At 42.1% G+C, this 25,775-nt stretch overlaps 1 protein-coding gene across 1 annotated transcript in view; it reads right to left on the bottom strand.

The window, feature by feature from the left end:
* Positions 1–25,775, bottom strand: part of ENPEP (glutamyl aminopeptidase) — a 68,901-nt gene that overhangs the window by 34,757 nt on the left and 8,369 nt on the right. Inside the window, exons 2-7 of the mRNA XM_015413659.1 lie at positions 16,007–16,148; positions 13,432–13,563; positions 11,916–12,036; positions 5,610–5,764; positions 3,715–3,828; positions 2,349–2,483 (exon numbers count right to left, since the gene is read on the bottom strand). Of these exons, the coding sequence (XP_015269145.1) occupies positions 2,349–2,483; positions 3,715–3,828; positions 5,610–5,764; positions 11,916–12,036; positions 13,432–13,563; positions 16,007–16,148 (799 nt within the window). The remainder of the gene's footprint in view (positions 1–2,348; positions 2,484–3,714; positions 3,829–5,609; positions 5,765–11,915; positions 12,037–13,431; positions 13,564–16,006; positions 16,149–25,775) is intronic.

The raw sequence follows: 25,775 nt of genomic DNA, 5'->3' as shown, positions 1-25,775 counted from the left end.
TCAGCAGATAGTGCTTGCATTCTTATACTGTTTTGCCATTTCTCAGAGGCCCAGGAGTTTTCTTTTCAAATGAGCAAATGCTTGCAAAAGCCAAGAATTTCTAACTGTGTCAGATTCTGGCTTCCAGTTTTGTGTGCAGTATTTTTAGCATGATGTGGGAATACATAGTCCAGAAAATGTGTCAGATTTACTCAGCCCCCATGATCCTACCCATTTTTGAGTTGGAGTCAGGGCTCCAGTCCAACACCACAATCTTTCTGCTTGTGGATAGTTGTTCCCCTTTTGCTCAGTGGTTTTCGAACTATGAACGGGGACCCAAAAGTGAATTACACTTCTCTTGTATAGCAGGAGGGAGAGCTGGGAGGGGACTCAGTAGCAAATTTGGGCTTCCCCTTGATAATGTGTGAAAAGGCCATGAAATACAGTTTGTTTCTCGGTAATGCTATGAATGTGTAAATTAATTCATGAAAATAAAATATAAACCTGTTCAGAGTGAACAAACTTGTGTCTTTAAAACTACACCAAGGCTGCTTTCACACTCTTTGGATAATGCATTTTCCATGGGCTTTAGCAATTGTTTGCAAGTGGATTTTCCTGTACAAAAGCTGAAAAGTGTGTCCCAAAAAGTCCATCCCAAATAGTGCAGTAAATTTTCAAATGAGTTTCACTTCAAAAAGTTTGAGAACAACTGGATGAGCTCCTGCTTGGGGCAATTGATGCTCATTATCTGTTGTAATTAGTTTTACTCGTCACCAGTGGCTTCACCTTGATGGGAACAGCCCTTTCAACACATTCCATTTTGGCTTTCCAGCTGTATGTAACAGAGACATGCTTTATACATCATCTTCTCCTTATGTGTGGCTGTCATTTTGTGTGAATGGGTCACGTGCATATTTTGTATGTGCATACAGCTTTGGTACACACAAATGGAACCCCTGATTTTTGAGTGAATGCATTGTTCTTGTGTACCAAAGCTGTCTGCACATCAAAAATATGCACATTGCCCCATTCACACGTGATGGTGACAGCATATAATGGGGGGGGGGGTATTAATAGCATGCACCAAAACAAAATGTCTGAAAAGAGTTAATGTTTCAGTCACCATGTCTGGTAGGAGTCTGGCTAGTGCATGATTGTGTATAAAATACAGGTATGACTTGACCCAAATATCTCTGCAGAACATGCCTAATATCATAGGTTCAGTAGTTGCTACATCCCCACATGCCCATCTAGGCAACACCTAGGCAACATTAATTTAAAGCAACATGCCATGCATACCCTGCCCTTTTACATGTTACAGCTAGCATGTATCCAAATGGAAATAGTATATCTTTAATGAAAAGAATAAATATCCTCTTCTTTTTGGGTAATTGCAGCACTAGTTCGATTGCAGAGTCAATTAATACATTGTACATCATGGGGACCCAAGCAGTGATCCAGTCACCATGTCTGGTAGGAGTCTGGCTAGTGCATGATTGTGTATAGAATACAGGTATGACTTGACCCAAATATCTCTGCAGAACATGCCTAATATCATAGGTTCAGTAGTTGCTACATCCCCACATGCCCACCTAGGCAACATCTTGTCTAGTGAGCATGAATGTGCGCACATTAATTTAAAGCAACATGCAATGCATACCCTGCCCTCTTACATGTTACAGCTAGCATGTAACCAATTGGAAATAGTATATCTTTAATGAAAAGAATAAATATCCTCTTCTTTTTGGATAATTGCAGCACTAGTTCGATTGCAGAGTCAATTAATACATCATGGGGACCCAAGCAGTGATCCTTGGCATTAAGAGTGTTAAGCGAGAATACTGCTGTCTTCAGCTGGAAAATGGTGGAGGCTGATGATATGAACTAGGCTCGGATGAACATTGGCTCTGCACTAGCTTGCAACCAAACTGAGGGCTGTGTACTGTAGAGCTGCTGATGTAGCTGCTGTTCCAAAACATACATATGATGTGGAATTGTGGCAATAGCAGGATACTCCACACCATTCCTCATAGTAAAGGAAACCATTCCCACTTGATCCAGCATCTCCTGCATGAAAGGCAAAAATCTACACAATGCAGATGCACCTTTAAAATTGGCTGTAAAATAAACTTCCTTAAAATCGCATCTCTTGGCCTTTTTCTAAGACCACGGAACAATAGATATTATTGGATCCAATCCCATGGTCTGGGCCCATCATAAAGTCATTCTTCCACAGATAGAAGGAGTCCTCCTGTACACAGAAGTGCTCCATTGGATCCCATCCCATTCTTGGGACCCATCCCAATAGACTTTTTTCCTGTTATTTCACTGTAACGATAGCTGTGTTCATAACACAAGAGCTTTCTTACCTTGCTGTAGGATATACCATCAAAGACAGAGGTTATTTCAGCAGGAGAAGTCACACTCACTACAATAGGGTGGGAGGAGAGCAAAGAGTCTTCCTTCAGCACTGGAAACAGATCATCGATTAAAATTTGGTCCAGCTGGGGTGGGGGGAAATGAAGGGGGAAGATCAATACACACTATATTAAAACTATTCCAAGAAAAAACTTTGTTATTATTTCTACTTATTATTAAAAATAATGAAAGTGTAGGATTTTCAGCTATGGCTTCGCTTAAATGAAAAGAAATGCATTAAGAATGGTTTGTACGAGTTCTCTAACAACAATGCTTCCGTTGCCAGGTATCACCTTGTTTACTATACGTCTCTCATTTTATGGTACAAATGTGGCAGTAACAATTTACTATTCCAGGATATTTCTCCCAGCACAATATTTCTCAGATGGAAATGTTATTTTCACCCAGACAATTTCTTTGTTTATACCATTTACTCTTTACAACATTTCCCCCTCACAGATGCACATTATATGGCATTTGCAGCTTAGCAAACAGAGAGAGACAGAGCACATGTTACTAATTTTAGCTTGGTAACCTGCTAGAAAATGGATTAAGGGCTCCGCAAACATATTATACTAGGACTATAGGGTCTCTCTCTTATCCTCTGCATATCTGTCTTTTGTGTTACAGCAACATATGACATATCCCCCCAGATCTGCAGGTTTAATAGACCACAAAACAGCTGATTTTAGATACTTCATACAATATAATATTCTAACTGACTGACTGTAGTCACTAGGAAGCCTTTCAACCCTCCATCTCTTAAACTCTTCAAAGACCTAGCCTAAGCATTTAGAAGCATTGCAGTACGTTCTTAATTTGTGTGTTTTTCAATGGCATTGGGTTAAGCCAGTATTCAGTGTCAAAGTTTGTTCTTTATATGTGAAGGTTGCATGACTGTTAAGTGACAAGTCTGGTTTTTGAGATCCAGTGAGTACTATGGAAAGAGATTCAGTAAAAGTAGCACAATATAGTGGATTTATGCTGTCCCTGTAGCTGGGTTGGTATATATCTTGTCGGAGAGGGAGCAGACGAGTTTTGTCTATCACCCAACTATCAACTGTGCAAAATTCTATGGAACTTTGATTTTGGGGACTGCAGAAGTTGTGGAGAGTCATAAAGCCCAACTCCCTGCATTGAAGCAACACTCAGTATACTGAACACCTGATGGAGCTATATGATGCCATCAAATTATTCTGTGCTCTTTATTAATCATTTGTTTATTGCTCAAGTCTTTGGGTTTGAACTACATAAACCAGTCATCAAGATACTTATGTTAACCCAACAGCAAACAACACAAATCACATAAATATTTACCATTTGCCAGTCTCTTTCTGCTTCATTTACACCTATAAACTCAAAGAAGCTGGCGAAACCTTCATTCAGCCACAAGTCATCCCACCAATCCATGGTCACAATATTCCCAAACCACTATAATGGGAAGCATTAAAAAAACCAGTGTCAGTTAAGGGCAATAGCTCTGTGATAGCTTAGCAAAACTTTAGAGTATAGCACACATACAGGGTTTTAAAAATATTTATTGCTGGGTTAAAAAGAACAGTTCCTCGTTTCAAATTTCACTTGATGCTTCTTATTTTTGTTTTAAAAGTAAGCTGCATACTGGAGAAGTGGATTCACACATTATAGAGTATACAGGTAGGGTTTGGGGTCCCCACCCTATATCCTGCTATTTCCCGCCCCCAAAACAGCTTACAATATTGTTTTATGCATTTGCGGTGCCTTTTCTCAAAACTCATATCTTCACAAGTGCTAAACTCACAAGTGCTAAAACTAAGGTTCTGAGTCATGACTACAGCTGCACTAGGGGGCACTGGAACACAACATTTTAGAGGCCCGCTCAGAGGATTTATGCTTCTACTCACAAACAATGAAGGATGGGGGCACTGTTTTCCAGAGACCAGGTCTACCAATCAGGTGGAAATGGGTGGGTAGACCAGTTCTCTGGAGGACAGGTCTACCAGTATAGTGGAAAGGGGTGGGTAGACCTGTTCTCTGGAGGCCAGGTCTACCCATATAGTGGACTGGGGCAGGTAGAGCTGTTCTCCGGAGGCCTGGTCTAGCAGTGTAGAGGACAACATTTGGTGTAATGAAATTTGACTTGATTCTGTTTTCTCTCACAATGTTTAAATTATTCTTAAAATATAGTTTAGTTATAGATTAAAAGAATTCATTCTGAGATTTTTACAAGGTTATATAAATAATCTTCTAAAAATAATTCACGCAATAGTCAAATGTAGACTTGCTCACAACTTTAATGCTACTAGCTTTTTTCACTCATGAGGTAGAATTTTTGCTCACAACACTGTGGAGCTTAGAGGGAACACTGTCCATTTTCAGGGCAACCTCTGCAAATTGCCCAAGTTGCTCCTAGACATCCCAGTGCTAATGTAGAGCCCCACAGGGATCTCTCTTCTGACATACTCTGATTTTGCTGAAGTCGGGTGGTTGAAACAGATTTCATATATTGATTCTTCTCCTATCCTCTTGTGTGGTGAGGAAGAGGAGGATCAAGAGAGAAGAGAATGCACAGCATCTCCTGAAACTCACTAAAATTAGCATCAGCAAAACCCTGCAGGAAACTGAGGACCAGCTACAGCTTTGTGTAGAAATAGCCTCTTGCACTAAACCTTGCACGTGCTGATTCTGGATGTGAACGAGGCAAAAATATTATCTCAGGTATACTTCAATAGTTTGAAAGCTTACAATTCTGCAAACTGAGAAGCAAAGAGAACTGCCCAAAATATGATTTATGGGATAAGCAACTCATTATTTTCATGAATAAAATATTGTCTTTTGGTGCTTTGATGATCAAATGCAGCCCTGGATTAACAATTAAGCAAATAAACACATGCTAAGGGCATCAAGCTATCAAGCACTTAACTCTTTCACTGTCACACTTTAGTTGAATTGTTTGCAATTGTACTAATCTGTCATGTTTGACATTAATCTGCATTGTTTTTTAAAAAACATTTTCTTGCGCATGGTGAGCACTTATTGAGTCTTAATGGCCATGTTTGACACTAATCTGCATTGTTTTTAAAAAACATTTTCTTGGGCATGGTGAGCACTTATTGAGTCAAAATGTCTTGTCAGTTAAGCAATGGAAGCGCCAAGGGGCACCATTGTTGGGCTGTGTTTAGGGCATCAATTGGCCTTAATCTGGCCCTGAGCAAATGCTTTGTAACCCATACCTGATGTACCAGTTCATGGGCAACCACAGCAGCCACTCTTTGCTTGTTAGAAGATGCAGATTCTTTGGGATCGTAAAGTAGATTTGTTTCTCTGTAAGTGATCAGCCCCCAGTTCTCCATGGCCCCAGTACCAAAATCAGGAATGGCTATTTTGTCTAGAAGAAAGAGAGATTTTTAACATACGTAAGCACCGGAGCAACTATTCATTCCTCTGTCACCAGTCACAGAACTTCTGACCTAGTTTCACTTTCCCACTGTGGCAGCATGGGTGTGTGACTATATGTTTTATAGGGCATTTGCTTTTACGGGATGAGGGAATGGACGTCTGGCACTTGAGACATGCATCATGATTTCTCAAGGAAATCCTTGTTTGTGGGCCGCTCTGCGGCTCTGTTCATCTTGGCCAGTAAAGCATATTTAAGCACATTTAACTGTACACAATGAGAAGAGACAGAGGAGAGAGTGTGTGAGAAAAGTAGGGACTGATCTAAAGGGATGAAAATGAAATGGAGTAGGAGGACCAAAGGCCAGTTTGGTATGAGTGGTTACATTATTAGGTTAGGACTAGGTATAAATTCCAGCTCAGCCATGAACCTCACTGAGTGACCTTGGTCAAGTCAGTGTCTACCTCACAGATTTTTGTGAGGGTGGGAGAGGGGAGAAATAATGCTCAGAAGAAGAGTGGAATAAAAATGCAATTCGTAGATAGAAGACCTTCAGCTATATCCAGACTAAATTTTCCAATGAAAGAATGGAAGTTTCCTGCCTGCATTCCACAAAATGCTACTCCTGAGTGATGAGATGCTGAGGAACAACACAACCTCCACATTTAGTTTTAGAACAAATCAGGCAGAAAGGGGGAAAGTCAGTTGTTTTCAAGTATCAACCATCCAAATTGTGGAAATGTTAATGGCCATCCTGGCCAAAGACAATGAAATGATCAGCTCACATCCTGTCTGGAATCTAACTCCTAGGCTTGGGGGTTCAAGGGGCTAGACAGTATCTTCCTGGAGATGTTGAGGAAGGATTCATTCACCCACAAGATGGCAGGAAAACAGAAGAGGTCAAATCCTTTGGCATGGAAGGAGAGGGTCCATTTTGTTGGTTTTGTCCTAGTTGAATACATCAAGAGGAAAGAGGTCTCACACCAGAGCTTGGTCTTGATGGCTGCTATTGCTACATGGAGCAGGAAAAGGACTGAATGCTTGGGGAAACACTCCAAGGTAATGGAAAGCTTATAGAAAACTGTAACTTCAAAGTTAAAAAGCATCCCATAGAACAAGGTCAACTAGGGCATATACAGAGTGAAGGACATGGGAACTGCATGTTTAAACCTTTATTTTGTATTTTTTGCTCAATCTGTTGCTGTGAGTATGTGTGTGGACTTTTTACTTTTAATAAATTCTTCACTATTTTAAATGCTGGCTAGTTGTTTTCCATATTACATAGACTCCCATTGTCTGAACACAGTACTTAAAATGAGCACTAGGGGAAGGGAGGGGATCAGTTGTTAAATAGCTATTTCCCGGGAGTACACAAGTACAGTAAGCCATGCCTGTAGTACCTAGTTGCTGGGTTGTGGTGGAGCCTAAGAACAGCAATGCAGGAAAGGAAGCTGGGAGCACTGACTCTTTCAGCTGATAGTTCCTAAAACAGCTAGTTGGCGGTAGCATACTGAAGGAAAATTGAGAAAGAAAATGCCTCCAAGGGTTGAGCAAACTGGGAGAGCATTGTGTCACCAGGTGTATAGATGCCTCAGAGGGCAGAATGGAGTGGCACTTGTGGGTCAGCAGGGCTGTTGTACCATGGGGGGAATTGCCAGAAACTGCCAGTTTAGTCTGGATTCAACCCCTTTTTTCAGTATGTATGCAAGTTTGTTACATCTGTCCTGAAGCTGTACAGAAAGGTCAGACTCAGCTTCATGGGTGAGAAAAAGAGCAAGGTAGATAGAAAATGGAGGAAAAGGGGCAAAGCAACTGCTGACCCACCCTATGGAGAGAGCTCATCGAGAGAGAAGTTGAGTGGGTAGAAGGGAGACTTAGTGGGTCGGGGGTAGCTCCCATGTCTTCCCCACCTTCCCCATCAGTGTCTTTGCCTATTTGAAGTGGCGGGGGGAGCAGGGAGGGTGAGTGAGAGGAGGCAGCTGGCAGTTGTGACTCCTGGAGTTCCTCTTCCTCATGGTGGTGGCAATTTCAGGGGCTTTGTCAGTGGTGTCTGAACAGATGCCAACTTGTGCCAGCTACTGAAATCAGAACTCAGAGAAAGTCATCAGATGGGAGTAAAACTTTGTGTGAAAATATACTCTCTGGTTGTGAGGAAATACATACTTTGGCACTTAATATTTCAAAAGTGATATATTGGGGCTGGGACTTACAAGACCTTTATGGCTTTATAAGTCTCACTTGCACAGCTTGCTTTTTTACAGGAAGGCTTGTTTGTTTTGATGACAAGCCCTGTGTCTATAGTCCTGTATCTGTTTCTCTGTCTGTAAACTTAGGCAGGAAGAGAGCCACACAAACTCCAACAGAGAAGCACAGCATCTCTCAGACAGATGCACAGTTTTTAGCAGGCAGGGTGTCTGCCCCCATCGGGGATACTCATTGCCTTGTTGGTAATGCCAAACTAATCTCTACCATGTCTTCCTGTGATTAGGTTGTAAAAGGATTCTGTAAATGGGGCTAAGAAATATTTATTGGCATATTAAGTAAACTAAATCACCATGTAATGAACGACATCTGCTTCTGCTCACCACAATGTGTAGGGTCATGTCTTCATGGCTGGCAATCAATACCAGCTTAAATGAGAATTATGGACTTTGAGCTCCTCTGAGAGGACTAACCGCACTGCTACTTGGTCTAGCATAGAATTCAAATGGATTCAAAGATGGGCACAATGGAAGCATCCCTTACTAGTTCAAAAGTTTTGAAACCAATGCTCACTATTTAATTTTTGCCAGGATATTTTTATTTATTAATATTCACCATGCTATAATAACCTGCACTGTCCCCAAGGCTCTTGCTGGCTTACAACACACGTTGATTTTTGAAAAGCACTTACCATAGATATAGGACAGGATCTGTCTAAATAAATATGTGACAAGAATATAAATGGCTGCCTTATACAGAAGGCTCAGGCAGATGCGCTGCATCCATTTATGAGATGAGCATTTGCAGGCTCATGCTACCTCAGTCTGTCTGAAGGCTGTGCAAGGAAGGGAGTCAAAGGGAGTCAGTTCCACTCACTGAAACTGGGCTCCTGCTTTGTTGTTGGTATTTTACAGTTTTTTAAAGGACATGTTTCTAAAGAACGTATTTTTCCCTTTCTTTTAAAAGATGAGTGAGAAAACCAGTTTTGGGTACTGAAACTGAGAAGAGATTGAGGGGTGAATGCCCCTCTTGTTCCCCAAATGCTCCCAAGGAAAATTGAGCTTCACAAGTTTGCAGTTTATAAACATTTGTTCTAGCCCTTTGTCACACCATTAATTGTTTATCTAGTCTAGCACTGTTGGCTGTGGTTTTATACAGCACTTCCCAAGTGTTCTGTGTTTCACATTCATTAACTTCTTATAATCCTCACACAAATCCTATGATGTAGGTCAGACATTCACACACTGCAACAGGGGTGAATATAAAAGAGGCTAACTGAGTAGAGTTTAGGATAGCACTGAGAGAATGTAGTGACTTGCTTAAATCGCTGAGTTGCTTGAGCTGGGAGTTCATGGTCTCCTCCAACGTCAATCTCTTTTTTCAATTTTTTGTGCTGGTAGTTGCATCTTTCTTGAAGCTCTGCCTAATATTGTGAGTGGTTTGAACCTCTAGGGCAACTGGTTGAACACTGGCAAAACAAAATGCTGGACTAGATGGACCATAGGCCTAATCTAGCACCAGCAGAGCTCTTATTTTCTTAAACTAGCTAGTAAAATAATGTCTCTACTGGAAACAGGATGGAATTTGAACTATGAATTTGGAATCGTGAAAATCTCAGTAATTACAGGGGTTAGCTATGCTGGCACAAATGGGGGGAAAGGAGTGGGAGTCTGAGAGGGTAGAGGCCTGCTTAAGACCAGCTGGTAAGTCTTCTGGTGGAGTTCAGCTTCAATCCAGGGGCTTCTAGCATCATAGTTCAGCCTCCAAGCCATCATGCTACATCAGCTCTTAGCAGTCCAGTAAGTCCTGAAGCAAAGTTCCTTCCCAGCCCTCCTTCAGGACAACTTTCCATTATGCTCCCCAGACGCTGGAAGCAAGGCCTTCTTCTACATGGGGCCTTTCCCCTCTCTTGGAGCAATCTGTGGCTCTTTTGACAGCTTGTTATTGTCAGCCCTCAGCGGCATACATTTACAAGTACTTAACATTTATTTAATGCCAACAGTACTCTGTGTTCCACAGCTGTACCAGAATACAAAAGTGATGTACCTTCTGTCTTACAGACTCACATGTAGGCAAAAGAGAGCTGCTAGAGACAGCTGAGGCTGTTTTCACTCAAGAGGCTAGGACCCATTTTGGAGGGGCCATCTCAAGGGCCTCTGAGCCTCTCTCCTGCAGTTGGTATATACATACAAATGATGGAAATAAGGTTTGAAATGTGCATGTCCCAGCTTTTAAGATCAATTAGTGACTATGTAGGACATTCTATTTACAATTACATTTCAGCCTGCCTATGTGTACTCTCTAAAGCACAGTTTTTTGCCCATTTTAAAATATACATTTGTACACATTTGGACTGTCTTTTTGTCCATTTAGCTCCATCCCACAATTAACAGGTATCCAATTCTTCTGTTTCCCATGTCTGTGGGCTGATGCCACATGGCCCCTTTGTCCCTTTTTGAAGCACCTTTGAAACCAACAAAGGCAGGAAAAACCTTTTCATGTTCAATTATATCTTATCAGTTTCTACACATTAAATCATTCTTATGTGCACAACCACCAGTGCACATATCCTTGTCCTTTTGGAGGAAAATAATTTAACCCCCTCCCATGAAACTGACAGGCTTCCTTCCTGATCTCCTAAGTTTCCCCAGAGACCAAAGCCTTACATTCGTGATACTGATAGGACATTCTTCAGCCTGATTAGGCTGGAGTACAGAATCTAAGTTTCAGTGTCTATAGACTCCTGCCTTATAGCAGGAATATAAAAATTTATGGCATTTGCTTCATTCCTAGATTTATGAGCTACCTACATTGCTGTAATCCATGCCATCTGAAGTTTCCAAATTGTGTTAAACTATATGTTACTTTTTTCACAACACTACTTTCAGCCACCCTGCAGCTGCAAATCCCATGGAAACTTATGTTTAAAAATGACATGAAAGCCTGATTCTGATTGGGACAGTGATGTGGAGGGAGGGGCTCCTGCCTTCCCTCTGTGCTGTTTTGGCAGCCAAAATGACCCAGCCGTGGGTCATTTGGCAGCCATGGGGGGCAGGTGTTATACACAATATCAAGAGGCTACATGTGGGCAATTGCAGCCTTCCAACAATGCAAATAATGCCCAGCCCACAGCCCTTGGTTATTTGGGCACCAAAGATGGTGAGGGGGAGGCAGTTGTCCTTCAACACCCCCCCATACTACTGACCAGAATAAGACCCATTTGTACTTTTATGCCTGAGTTGCCACAGTACTTGCAGGCAGCTGCTGTATGCAAGTCCCCATGGAGAATTTATGGAAAAAATAACAGATAGTTTGAGCCCTTAGTCCCACCACCCCTAAATCTTTGATGGATTTGGTCTAGACCTTCCTGGGACTGGAATCTGTTTACAAGATATAGTCTGCTGTATCTTGTTGTGTTTAGCTTTCTCTCACTGCTCATGTCATCAAGTCTTCCCATGATTTATTGCCTGGACACACTACACTAATTGTGCTAGCATTTATGCTAGTTCTAGCATTTGTGCTATTACTGTGGGAGTGAAGGATCTTAATTTTGACGGAAGTATGCCTGTGTCCTACACACATCAATAGCTCCAGGGTGGGTCTCATAATTCAGTGGTACAAAACATGATTTCCATGTAGCAGGTTCCAGGTTCAGTGTCCATTATGAAAGAATTCAGGTAACCATATTGAAGAAGAAGATCTTTGCTAGTGATCCTAGTGAGCCGCTATAGGACTGCATCTATACATAGACACTACATTATTATTTGCAACTGGATATCCTTTTCTGCATAGGAAAAACCTGTTATTACTGTATTGCAATATGACTATTATGATATTCAATGATGTGTGGATGGTGCCTGTCAAATAATAAATGAACAAATGAGGGATATAAATTTTAGCAGTGAATTAACAAAAATGGTATATAAACAGTAATAATTACCCAGTTTGGGAAGAGAATAGGTCATATTGAAATAGTCTTCAAAGAAGTCAAATATAATTTTAGTCATATTTGCTGCATATTCTGCCGTGTGTATTTGCTGTGGTTGGGCGTAAACTCGGAGCTGGAAACGAAAACAGGGACATTAGTGGAGGGTTCCCCCCCCCCAGTTGGATCCAACCAGCTTTTCCACTGTTTAAAAAGGGATCCCCTTTGATCATTCAAAAAGGCTATGCTGGGGAATCATGATATCTGCACAAACAAAAGCCACAGAAGTCAGAAGTTGTAGCTATGGGAAAAACTGGGTGAAATCGAGCAATAAAGTTGGCTGATTCCAAACCAGCATTTATTAGCACCGGGGTACTTGAAGGCAATTCAGACTTCGCTGTCTTGAAAGACAGGAACATAAGTCTGAAGCACCTTCTCATGCCACTTATTACTTACAAGAAGCAAGTGCACGTATGGATGCGAAGCTTTCTAAATGTAGCCAAAGTTGTTTTAGGACTACGACTGCAGAAAGATGTGCCAATTGATAAGTTTATTCATATTGTTTAAAATCAGGAATGGTTTACTTAAGCCGTTGATACATCTTTAAAATATGGCATGATCATAGCTATCAGTACAACAATCCATTCATACATAAAGTTGCCCTTAAGTGGGTTTCTTTATACCTGATATGAATAGGCAAGCTTTCAGAAAAACATTCAGCAGCAAACTTTGCACAGGATAATTTTGTAGAGAGTTTTTGAGAGCAAAGGTGCTGGACATAATTAAGAAGGATAGCAATGAATTACCAGCATGCTCTGCTGAAAAGTTCTCAGGATCATCTGGCTGACTGCTGTTGAAGACAGGACGGGCCTCTAGTCAGGTCCTGGAAAGCAGTTATTTTGTTCTTGGCATTTCATGACTACCATCCCAGGAGGAATTGTGGGAGAACATGAACAATATGAAAACCCCACCCCACCTCCCAACAGCTCTCTCTCTCTCTCCTGGATCAAATATTTTTGTGGTGCTTTATTTTTTGTAATGTTTCTTTAACCTTCAAAAGCTACTCCAAGGAATGGAGAGAGAAAGAGTGAACCAGAAATGGCTATATGACTGACCCATAGGTAGCCAATAAGAGCTGTGCCTAGCTCCTTTGGCTACCAACCAAAGTTTCCCATAAACATGATCTGAGGGGGGAAGATTTTATATTTGCTCAAAACAGCATCCAAAAATAAAGTATGTATATGTACTAACTCAAATCCCATTGATTTCATAGTATGCTATCATTTATTCATTTATGTTTTAAAATTTATATCCCACGTTTGCACTATCTGTGCCAAGCAGTTTATGATATTATCACTAAAACAGATCCATATAAAAATGACTGTAGTCAAATTATTAGATTATTTTGAAAAATATCAATACCAGAAAAAACCCTAAACCATTTAATGAGAAGAGCTTTCATTTTCACTTTGCAAAGCAAAAAGTTCATAGCGATCAACTGCAGAAGTATATTCAAACTTATAGGACTTACAGAGACTCCTCTGGCTGATGTTCTTTCTATGTAGTTAAACTGGTGCACAGCCCAGCACACCAAATAAGTGCTCATTTTAACAGATTTTTGAAACGTTGTCCGAGTCAAACCGTTACCCAGTGATACTGTTTGCTAAAGAAGATATGGACAAATCAAAGTAATTACCAATGGTATACAACTTACAAGAAAACTCCTTCTGTAGAGTGAATTCTCTTTCCATTATTTCTATGTGTTTCACATGGCATGGCATGAAAGATTTTGTTTGTTTTGCTACACTTATGCAATGTGTCTTTTCCTTTGTGATGCTCTCAGAATAGGTTTTCCAGTTTCAGATTCCTACTTTAGAAAGGGAACAAACCTATGCTGATTACATTCTACTGTCTCCTTCTATGAATTTACAAGCCAAGAATGCAAAATATGTGGGGTGGAAGGATAATTCTACTGTCGTGGAAGATCTTTTATTTCTGAGGAAAGAATGGGTATAATGCTTCTTTCACAGCATTTATTATTGTAATGAAATTGGCTAGCATGGTCAAGAACAAATCCTCTGTTTGCAGATTGATAAATGGTTATTTAATGAAGCTTTCATTCCAGACTGTGTAATTTTGCTCAAAATATTTGCCATCCTTATTTGGGAGCAGTGGCATTTTTTAAAGTATCTGAAAACAGGGACCACAAGCATCTAAAATTCTACTTCTCACTATATGTGTGTGTGTGTGTGTAAGTTATTAAATTAAAATTTCAGATATATTTATGATGAGTTAACATTCTGTACCTGTGCACATATCCTTTCTATCAGCCTTCTTTGGAAACATTATGTACTTACTTGTTTGTCACTACCATGACACATAACAGAAAACAAACCTGTCTGATGTATACTATATAATCTAGTATATTTTTGGTCCTCATAAAATACAAACATTTTGGATGTTCTGTGGATTTCTTGAAGCTATCATACCTGAGTGATATCATCAGTTGGTTTGTCTTGATTGTTCAGAAATTCTTTTAATGTATATCATTATTAAATGTTGATCTCACCCTTCCCCCAGTGAACTCTGAGCAATATACATGACTCTACCTTCTTTATTTTTCCTCAGAACAACTCTAGGATGTAGGTTAGGCTGAGAGAATGTGACTGCCCCAAGATGACCTGGGGAGCTCTGTGGTGGTGTGTGGATTTGAGCCCAAACCTCACAGTTCCCAGTCCAACACTCCAGCCACTCCATCACACTGGTTTCATCACCTCTGATAATGTGTCAGCTTCTGTAAATTGATGTATCAGCCAGCACATGGATTCCTGGATAGTATTTCATCATGCTCTCTGTACTAGTGTGGTCAGCTGTGGTTTTGTGTTTTTTAAAGGTCTAGACATTTACCCTTCCTTTGGTCAATGCTGGAAAAATGTGGTAAGAATGTCTGCAGATATATTGTTGAGGTGATGCTGGTTAGTGTTGTGTAGAGGAGAATAGGGAGAGTATTCACTACAAAGTAAAGAGGTGGCAGATATATGGAACCTTGGGCACAGATCGGCAGCCGAAATTAATCAGTGCATAGCTGTGTGCACTTAAATCCCACTGAAATAAATGTGAATTAACTATGTGCTGAATTGTGGCTACATATGTTGTGCTGGATTGTGGCTCCCCCTCCCCACAGTAAACAGGAGGACATCAGCACTGTGACAGGATTATAAAATATATGAATAAGGTATGATTTTGTGCACTGAACCTCTTTTTTCTTCTTTAGCATGAATACTTAGTTTCCTGAACTTTGTGCTGAACTGATGTTTATGTGAGTCTTGGGAAATAATATCTCTAGCCAGCAGTTTGGGTGGCTAGAATTAGCTTTTTTAAATTATGCACTGAACTTAGAAATTTGAAAACCATTCATTCCGAGTTATGTGGCTTTGATGCTCAATTAGGCTATTCATAGGAAATTCTTATGGCTGAGGGCCATACGATTTCCCCCACACACTGCAAATCCTAGAGGCAGAGAACTGATGCCAGTGATTTCCATAGAAGACTTTGCATTTGCAACAGAGCTGCTAAAAATAGCCCATTCTGAACCATGAACTTTGTTGGGTTTTGACAAACAGCCTCCTCTGTGTGTGGGCAAACAGGAATATATTGCACAATATTTGTGCTCCTAGAGCCTATCAAGTTTGTCACTCTGCTAGATTAAATCCTTGTACTGAAGAGTATTCTTGGAGAATTCCCATTAAAGTCTTTGGGGGCATTAAAGGACTGGTCCAGAGCAAGTGATTCACTGATCACTGTGTCCAACAATGGGATCAAGCCTGGACTTGCAGGGGCAACATGCCATGGCTACAACAAACCATACCCAGCTGGCAGCTGCATGGCCTGCCCAGGATATGCCCAAAATAGCTGGGACAGGGCTATAGATTCTGGGTTAAGTACCAGAGTTTGGCAGCCAGGGGGAGCCAGTCACGTCATCAAGCCCTGCGGGGGGGGGGGATGGGCAATCCAGGAGACAGTTGCAGCTGACACAGGGCTCCAGAGCAAGGTTGCATTGATCTCAGACACAAAGATACAGACAGAAATGGTAAGATTGCACATACCTCCACTGGCATGTTTGACAGAGCTTGATAGGCATCTTCATGGATTATGGATATACTGTAAGTTGCCTTTTTGTTAGGTTCATCGAAGCAAGGAAATGATTTACGTGCATCTGTGGGCTCATGATCAGTAGCTGCTATGCTCCTTTTGAAACAATGGAAGGTTGTTGCATCAAACAATTGTTTTCAAACAGGTAATCTGACCAAATATTAGTACATAATTAGAATAATAGAATCATAGAGTTGGAAGGCACCTCCAGGGTCATCTTGTCCAACTCCCTGCACAATGCGGGAAATTCACAAATACCTCCCCCCGACACCCCCAATGATCCCTGTTCCAAGCTTCCTGACCCCAAAGTGGCAATCAGCATTTCCCTGAGTGTGTAAGAAAGGGCCACAAGAACTAAGCACTGATGCAACCCTTCCTGCCCTCCCTCTCATGATCTGCCTAAGTTCACAGAATCAGCATTGCTGTCAGATGGACATCTAGCCTCTGTTTAAAAACCTCAAAAGAAGGAGAGCCCACCACCTCCCAAGGAAGCCTGTTCCACTGAGGAACCACTCTGTCAGGAAGTTCTTCCTAATGTTTAGCCAAAAAATATTTTGATTTAATTTCAACCCATTGGTTCTGGTCCGACAACAGAAAACAACCTCACACAATCCTCCACATGACAGCCCTTCAGGTACTTGAAGATGGTTATCATATCACCTCAGAGTCATCTCCTCTCCAGGCTAAACATACCCAGCTCCTTCAGCCCTAAACATATCAATCACATGAAGGCAATAAAATAAATGCTTCATCTGAAATGAATACAATGAAGGGAGAATCCTGCTCATAAAGGCGACATGTGAATAATCTAAAGGGAACACTTGCAAAAAAGATACTATTAAACATTAAATGGTAATATTTTAAAAGTGAAGACAAGCTTGGCCAACACAGCTGGCACCCACCAAACCGAACATAGCCCAAAGGTCTTGGGCTGTGTTTTGCTAAGTGCTTGCTACCTACCTTGGTTTGGGGTTTTTTTCAACTGCTGGCAGTCTACAAAAACAGGTAGATTAAGGCAGGTGCTCTGAGATTGGCTTGGAGCCTCTAACTGTGTAGTCCTCAATAAGATGATAATGCAGATGATTTAGAAATATGCTGATTGAATAGCTGGACCCCAGCACCAGTTCACACAATTACATTAGCTTGCTGAGCATATGAATTTGGATCCATGCAGAATTCCATCATGTATATGGTAATAGTTATGTGAGTACTTTGCAAACATGCATAAGGCTGCCTTATACTGAATCAGGCCCTTGGTCTGTCAAGATTTGTCTACTCAGCCTATCAGTCACTCTCCAAGGTCTTAGATAGAGACCTTTCATATCACCTACTGTCTGATACTTTCAACTGGAGGTGCTGGGGGTTGAACCAGGAACCTTCTCCATGTCAAGTAGATGCTGTACTGGTTAACCACAGCCTGTCCTCAAGCTCTGCCATCCTCCCAATTTGCTATTTATCCCATGAACTCATTTTGAGCAACTTGGTATGATAAATGTGGATACAGCTATGCTGCAGATATGTCCGAAAGCAGTCTTCTAGCTGCTTCAATGCATGTACAAAGCTGTACAATTCCATTCAATTCATATTCACAGCATGACGATTGGGTCATGTGACTTGACCTTGTTCAATACCCAGATGAATCCCTGATACCTGAGCCTACCTTATTCTCTTTGCAGGACCTGATAGGGACGCTACAAGTGTACAATGTATGTCTTTTGTGAGTGATGGATGGCTTTAAGCAGTTTGTCAGAAGATAGCTACAAACGGCACATTCATTAATCATCCTCTGATAACTTTGCACACCTGCTTTTCATTACAATTAATTTCTGCTTCATGAATAGTTTGGAATATTGACAAGGAAACTGGGGGCAATGGTATGGAAACACACTGGGGTGCCCACCTTAACAGCTAGTACCTGAATATTTCACCTGCACTGGAAATAAATGACTAAGGAACATGATGTCATTAGACTTGTTGTTCACATTAAAAAAATCTGCTTCCTAAATCAAATTCAGCTCTTCATATCAACTCAGCAGTCTGTGATGGAGCATGCTTGCTATTTGATTGATGGGTCAGCGTATCTAAGTTGTCTCTTCAATTAATTTAACATGCTGGCTGTTTTCCAAGGCCACACCTGCAAATACCTTGAGCTATGTAAAAGTAGTTATTCTTTCAAAATGAAAAGAAGCAAAAAGTAACTAAATAGTGCAGATCACAGTCTGTAGCACTCCTGAAGATCTATAAGTTATCTGGACAGCTGATTAATCAGCATGTCAGTGTCCTTGACCTTTTCCTACAGGGCTTAAGTGTTTAGCTGATGATAAAGAACTGATATAGCATCTAGAAATCTGAGTGAGGAGATATGAATAAGTTTGGGGTTTTTTTTACTGCATAGTAGTGAGATGCAGACCAAATGGTGTATATGGAAATTGAAATGTGGACATAAATTTGAATGAGTAGATGAGTACCAGGTGCAGTTTCCTTTCCCAGATGGCTTTGAACCCCATGCCCTCCCTATCTTCATCCCTTTGGGAGTCTTCATTTTTTACCCACTGCTTTGTCTAAACCCCTTCGTCAATTCTTCCATCCTGTCTTCCCTTCAGTCCTACTTAGCTGTAGTCTATCTTTGTTTCTATGTTAGCAAAATACTTTATTTTATTTATTTATAAACTGCTTTTCTCTCAGTTGGGGACCCAAAGCAGTTTACAGTGTTGTTCTCCCCTTCTCACAACAGCCACCCTGTGAGGTGAGTTAGGCTAAGGGAGAATGACTAGTCCAAGATAACCTCATGAGCCTCCATGGCAGAGTGTTGATTTGAACCTGAGTGTTCCAGATCCTTATTTTTTCATTTATTTAAAAAGATTTATATCCCTCTTTTCTCCCTAATGGTACCCAAAGTGGTTTATCACATTAATCTCTTCTCTTCCACTTTATCCTCACCAGGGGTGGTCTTAATAATTCTGGAGCCCTCAGCAAAAGGCCAGGAAGGGGCCCCAGAACCATTACCAGGTAAGGCGTGGCACTTGCTTCACGTGAGGCAGGTTCAAGTGGCTGTTGTCATGGAGTTGGTTGTCTGGGCCCTGAATGGGACAGGCACAACCAGCAGGAACCTGCTGTTGTTATTCTTCTTTTCTTCCCTCTGTCGGGGTAATGGGGCCACGGGTAGTTGGGGCCCTCCCCAAGACAGGGCCCAGGGCAGCTGCCTAATTTGCCCACTGGCTCAGACCATTTCCACAGTACTGAAATTCCCCACATTGACATTTTTTAAAACTGCACGTTATGTTACATTTTCTGCAGTAGATTTTTCCTCATCAGGCCCAAACCCGAAGTTTTCTCCTTCTTACTCTGCATTTTCAAAATCTCCAGATTTAGCAAGTTCTGACCATGTCAGTACTTAACCCATAGTGTGTAGTTACAGGGTATGTATATTGGTTTGAGAAACAGGTGAGGACTAGATGAATTGCTGCTAATGTAATTCATGACTCCCTGAACAGAGCTATTCCCTTCCTGCTGGGAAGGGATCTTCAGAAGACACTTTCTCAGAGAAAATGTTTCAAGCTACACCGACAGACTTCCTATCACCGTCTTATTTATTGATTTAGAAAATGTATATATTGCCTATTCCAACCTGCTCTAGGCTCACAAAAATGAAACAAAACCAAATATACTATAGAAACTAATCATAATAAAAACACAATGAAACAGTCCAAGTCAGTAATAAAAACATACCAATTAAAATCCCCACTATGAGCAAGCCGGGGCATAAAAGGGCATAAAATGGGGCAGTCTCAACTGATACAGATAAAAGAGTCCACAGAACATAAACAGCTGGAAAGGACAAAATCCTTCGTTAAAAGCCTGGGCACAGGGAAATGCTTTGGTGCACCTAAAACAAAGTAAGAGAGCTGCCAGGTGAGTCTCAAAGGGGAGGGCATTCCAAAAGGCCAGGTGCCACCATTAAAAAATTCTCCATCTTTGGTTGCACCCACATCTTACCTCTGTAGTTGGGGGACAGAGAGAACAGGGCTTAAGATCAGGACCCCAACTGACAGGCTGGACAATATGGGAGGAGGTGCTCCTTCAAGTACCCCAGGACCATGCCATTTAGGGTATTATAGGTAAGAACCAGCAGTTTGAACCGTGCCCAGAAACAGGACAGCCATTGTAGATCTTTCAACATAGAGATAATAAAATCCCTATATCCAATGCCTGACACTAACCTAGCATTCTGGACCAATTGAACATTCTGAACATTTTCAAAGGCAGCCCTACACAGAGCACATTACAGTAATCTAACCAGCGTATGATCTGAGTATAAATACTATGCTCAGAAACCCTTTCAAGGATGTTCTGTTGACATATCAGCCAAAGTTGACATATCAGCCAAAGCTGACAAAAGTCACCACATACCGTGAAGTAGAGTTACCAACGTCTAGGTGGGGCATGGAGATCTCCTGGAACAACAACTCATCTCCAGACCATACAGAACAGTTACCCTGGAGAAAATGGCTGCTTTGGAGGGTAGACTCTGAGCGTGTCCCTTCCCTTTCCAAACCCTGCCCTGCCCAGGCCACACCCCCAAATCTCCAGGAATTTCCAAACCCAGAGGTAGCAATTCTATTTCTCAGCTCTCAGATGGCATTGCTCCTGCCCAGATCACCTAACCAATTCAAGAGGGAAATGATGATAGGCAAGCAGATTTGTGTGAAATTATTATGCAACAGGCTTGTACAACTGGGGTCCGCCCAGACTGCCAAGCAGCCATGTCAAGTGGTTTACCAGAGGCTCGATAACGGTCCTGTTCTTCCTGCCTACCAGGAACTGTAAAAATAGGAGTACTGTTAAGCCCTTGGCAAGCTAGAATGCATGGGTGTGGGTTGTGTTCATTTGGTTAATCATAGGTTGCACCGGCTAGTTGTAAAAGATCTTCACAAACAAAACAGCTAGAATATAACCTTTTATGAACAATAGGGAATATGGAACACAACTTGATAACTATCTATCCCATTTTTATCCCACACTTCGTTCAAGGAGCTCAATACATGGTTTCTCCTTTCTTCATTTTATCCTTACAACAACCCTCTGGGGAATATGGAACACAACTTGATAAATAGATAACTTACAAAAACTATCTATCCCATTTTTATCCCACACTGCCTGCCAGTGTGGGAAAACACTGGTATGAAGCAAAGGTATGGGGGGGGGGGTACAAGGAGCTGCTGGTAAATACATACCAAATATAGAGAGAGTGCAACAAAAAAGTTATTCTATCCAGTAAAAATGAGAAAATACCTGCAGTAGGATATAGAGGAACACCAAGAAAAGGTGAAAAGGCTATTAACTATATATTCAACAAGCAATATGATAGTTGAGAAGATTCAATAAATTCACTACCAATTCGGAAAATATTGGAAGAACACAGGAATCTACTCAGAGAGATTGTAAATTCAGAAAAAATGCAGGCAGAGTGTTTTGAAACATACAAGCCATGAGGTCCAGATAGCTTCACATGCACATGCTAGAAAGCATTGGAAGATATTACAGTAAGGTCACTGATGTTATTAATGAATACTTACAGAATGAAGAAATATTAAAATCATGGCGCCAAGCCAAAGGTGTGCTAATACCAAAATCTAATAATGCAACAGTTACATGTGTGTAGAGGGAATGCATGTGACTAAGGCATGGATCACTGTGGCTAGATATGACTTACCCAGGAATGGATGCAGTTGATGCACCAGCCAAAGCTGGGCAAAAGCACTCTGAGCCGCGGCAGCCACCTGGCTTTGTAAGGTGTCTGCTGTGTGGAGTAGTACTCCCAACAGGCCCATAGCCAGGATTTTGTGGCTTGTGGGGCAATTTTTTTTTCCGGTGGGGCTGCCATTATTTGCCATAATGAAGGGGGGTGGCATGCACCCCTCTCCCTCCCCTCCTGCAGTATTTAAAGGGCCCTTCAGCTGATCAGTGGAGAGCACGCGGCCTGCCAGTCACCTGAAGAGCCCTTTAAATCTTGCAGAAGGGGAGGGAGAGGGGGCATGCAATCCCCTGCTTCTTCTCAAAAACATTTAAAGGATCCCTTTAAATGCTTTTGGGGAGAAGTGGGGGGGAGGCTTTAAGAAGCAGGGGCCCTTTAAGGAAGCGGGCAGATAGCCCCACTGTAGCTATAGGCCAACCTCCCAAACTGTGAACATGGGTTTTCAAGGGGATTATAACCCCACCCAAGACAGGAGAGATCTCAAGTCCCAGGTCTTCCTTTCTGCTAACCCACAGAACCTCATACTTTTCAGGCAGGTCTTCCTTTCTACTAACCCACAGAACCTCATACTTTTCAGGAGGAAGTTTCAGCTTGTTTGCCTTCATCCAGCCCATTACTGACTCCAAGATGAAGTTTCAGCTTGTTTGCCCTCCAAGCACTAGTTCAGAACATCAACCGCATCCTTGGAATTAGGTGGGAAAGAAAGACAGAGCTGTGTATCAACAGCACGTTGGTTACACTACACCCCAGACTTCCTGATGACACTTCCCAGTGGCTTCACTTAGATCTTAAAAGGCATGGGGGATATGATTGAACCCAGTGGAATGCCACAGTTCAGCATCCATGCACCCATGGATCCCCACCACCCTCTGCCTCCCCAGATTAGACTTGAACCACTGTAACATGGTGCCCCCTCAGTTCCATTAGGCTCAGTGGAATATGATGGTCAATAGCATTGAAGGCCACTGAGAGATGCAGCAGAACTAGCAAGGTCACATTTCCCCTGTTTAGTTCCCACTAGAGTTCATCAACCAAGGTTACCAAAGCAGCCTGAAGCCAGTTTGAAATGGGTCCTGAAAATCAGTCTCTTCAAGAACCCGTAGAGCTGAGAAACAACCACACACTCAAACACCTTGCCCGAGAATGGAAGAGAGGATATTGGCTGGAAGTTCTCCAACACCCTGAGCTGGAGCAACATGACACTGTTAAATGAACAGAGTAGTAGAAAGCAACCCAGAGAATTGATCTTTACATGATTCCGCAGCATGATCATTGTATAGAACCATGTAGATCCTGTACACACTGTACACAAAATAGAAGATTGGACAAAAGTCTGTATTCAAGTGGATGCTAACAAAAATCATTTAGACATGTAAAATGATCTTATCTGGGTTAAAAAAGTTAGACAAAAATTATTTGTAGAAAGGTGGCTTACGTGAATTACTTGTGTTTTTTTTTAATTACTTGTTCAAATAGTAATAGATTTACTTTGTTCTATTTATACAGTATTTTTAAAGTGTGTCCATTGTCAGATGATTTAAATGCTCTTAAGTGCAATCCAAATCAGAGTTATACCCTTCTAAACATGTTTTGACTTCCATGGACTTAGTAGGGTTAACTCTACATAGGGTAACACTATGAAATTCTCAGTTATGGAGGAGGCATCACAACTGGTCACCTCTTTTAAATGACCTATAGTTATTTGGTGATCATCTCTCCTCTTCATGGAGTTACATTGTGTTCAAAGATTATATTAACCTTGGCCTACAGAGAAATAATTTTTAAAATTATTGTTTTAAAAATCCTATCTGGAGGTTTTTCTATCATTATGTCACACTGCCTGCGAGTAAGAAAGCACATTTTGGATTACTTATAATGGGATAATACATCTGTTCCTACTTATTTTGTTGTGGATGGAAAATACACAAGCCCCAAGAAAATGAATAGAAACCATACAGAAGTGTCTTTGCATAGCTCCACAATTGAATTGTGTCCACTGACAAGTTCTCTCTTCACTCTTAAATGTGGAAGCAAGAGAACCCTAGGGCATGCTTTCTTTCTTTGCATTGAGCAAGTAGCAATAAAAATGAAATTTTATAGAAGGCTTTCTGATCATACTATGTGAAGTTAAGATAAAACTCTGTCTTTCCTTCAAGCTTTGTTCCATTCCCGCAGTTGGTATTACACTCTCTAGGCCTGAAAATAAGATCCAGAAGTGAAACATGGATAAATATACTCTGAGTATTAACATGCAGCTCTGACTAAATCCAGCTGTTGTTACCAAAATAAAATATGACTGAAGTATCAATACATTACTTTTTTTGGTCAAACACACAGATTGTGTAGTAAAACAAAACTTGCTTACAGAATGGGAGCCAATCAACTGTTACTTTGGGAGATGTTCTTCGTTGATGCACCAAGATGAGTGGTTACAAAATGTAACATTTGAGCTGGAAGAAGAATTGCAGGATCCAACAGCATCAATATATGTGAAAGCAAAAGTAGTGGCTGGATCATATATGGGGTTGTCAGATCCTGCCTAGCAACCAGCAGGGGAGGGGTGGACTTACTGGGAGCCAGGCCTCGGTTCCTGCCGGAGCGCACCGGAGCACTGCTCCACCAGTCAGGAGCCCAGGGGGTGGGCACATAAGCCCCGCCCCTGCTCCCACCAGCCATCAGTTGGGACACGGTGGGGGGGGCGAAAGGTTCCCCCGCTTCCCTGAGCCCTGGGGTGGTGGCCTTCGACTCGTAGGGGCAAATTCCACCTCTCAAGTGTGGATATATTTCTGCTCAGATATCATATGCGAGAGGTCATTCTGGCTCCCCCAGCTCTCGGGAGGGGCTCTTTAAAAAGTTATCTGAATCGGCTTCCCGCAGTTCAGCCCCGTAACTTTTTTCCCACCATAGAGAACAATGGATGGGATGGGGGAAACCTGTTTGGGGGCCTGTAGAATTGGACCCCCTGGTCCAATGTTCTTCAATCTTGGTTGGTATCTTGGGGAGAGGCTCCAGCAACTACCCTGTGATTTTGGGGCCTCTCCCTCAAACCCCCTCTTCTCCAGCCCCCAGAATAAAACCTATGTTTTTGCCATTGACTTCAATGGCCCATAGGATATAATGGGGCCGAACTGCGGAAAGCCGTTTCAGATCAGAGAATCTGAATCGGCCCGCAGCAGCCTGAAAGGGGCCCGAATGGGCCATTTTTCGGGGGTGCATTCAGTTCAGACGAACTGAATGCACATCCCTCCAGCTGCCAGCTTGCTTGGGCTCTCTGCAGCTGTGGGGATCCTGAGCGAGCCAAGGGAAGGGAAGGTGGTTTAAACCGCCTCTCCTTCCCTCCAGCAGCCGGCTTGCTCAACTCCCAGAGCAAACCAAGGGAAGGGAAGGTGGCGGAGCAGCTGGAGACATTGAGCCTCAGCTCCACAAGTAATGAGCCCCACCCCCAGCAGCCCTCAGGCTGGAGCACCTGGAGCAGTCTTGGGAGGTGGATTGGCAAAAAGTAAAACCAAAAGCACAGGAACTCAAGAGAATTCCAGCAATGCAGCCGGTTCCTCTTCCACAGCCCAAAATGTGACCCACGAACCCTGAGCTTGCTTTTTCTCATTTGTGAGTCTGGCCTCCACACTTCTTTAACGAGGCAGCCCTGAAGCTTGGGGCGGCGGGAGTTTCTTTGCACGCAGCTTGTGCGGCTGGCTGAGTGCCTCTTCTGCTTGCCCACCTCTCGCCTCTGCAGCTCATCTTCTGCCAGGCATGGAGGAGCCCAGCTCGCCCAAGCTTCTTGCCTCCTGCTGCCTTGGCCCTCTGGTGCACGGGTGAGTCCCCAAAGTTTGACTCTTCCTCTACAAATCTCTGGTGCTGGAGGTATTTGCCTTCTTCCCTCCTGCCTGCTATGGGTGCATAATTGTGAGAGATTTCTTAACATAGTGTTCCTGCCAGGGAAGCTGGGGACCCTGCCCATGAGTCTCCAT

This window comes from Gekko japonicus, unplaced genomic scaffold (genome assembly GCF_001447785.1).
Source record: "Gekko japonicus isolate JY-2015 unplaced genomic scaffold, Gekko_japonicus_V1.1 scaffold517, whole genome shotgun sequence".
NCBI lineage: Eukaryota > Metazoa > Chordata > Lepidosauria > Squamata > Gekkonidae > Gekko > Gekko japonicus.
This window is presented reverse-complemented; position numbering and strand designations above follow the sequence as displayed.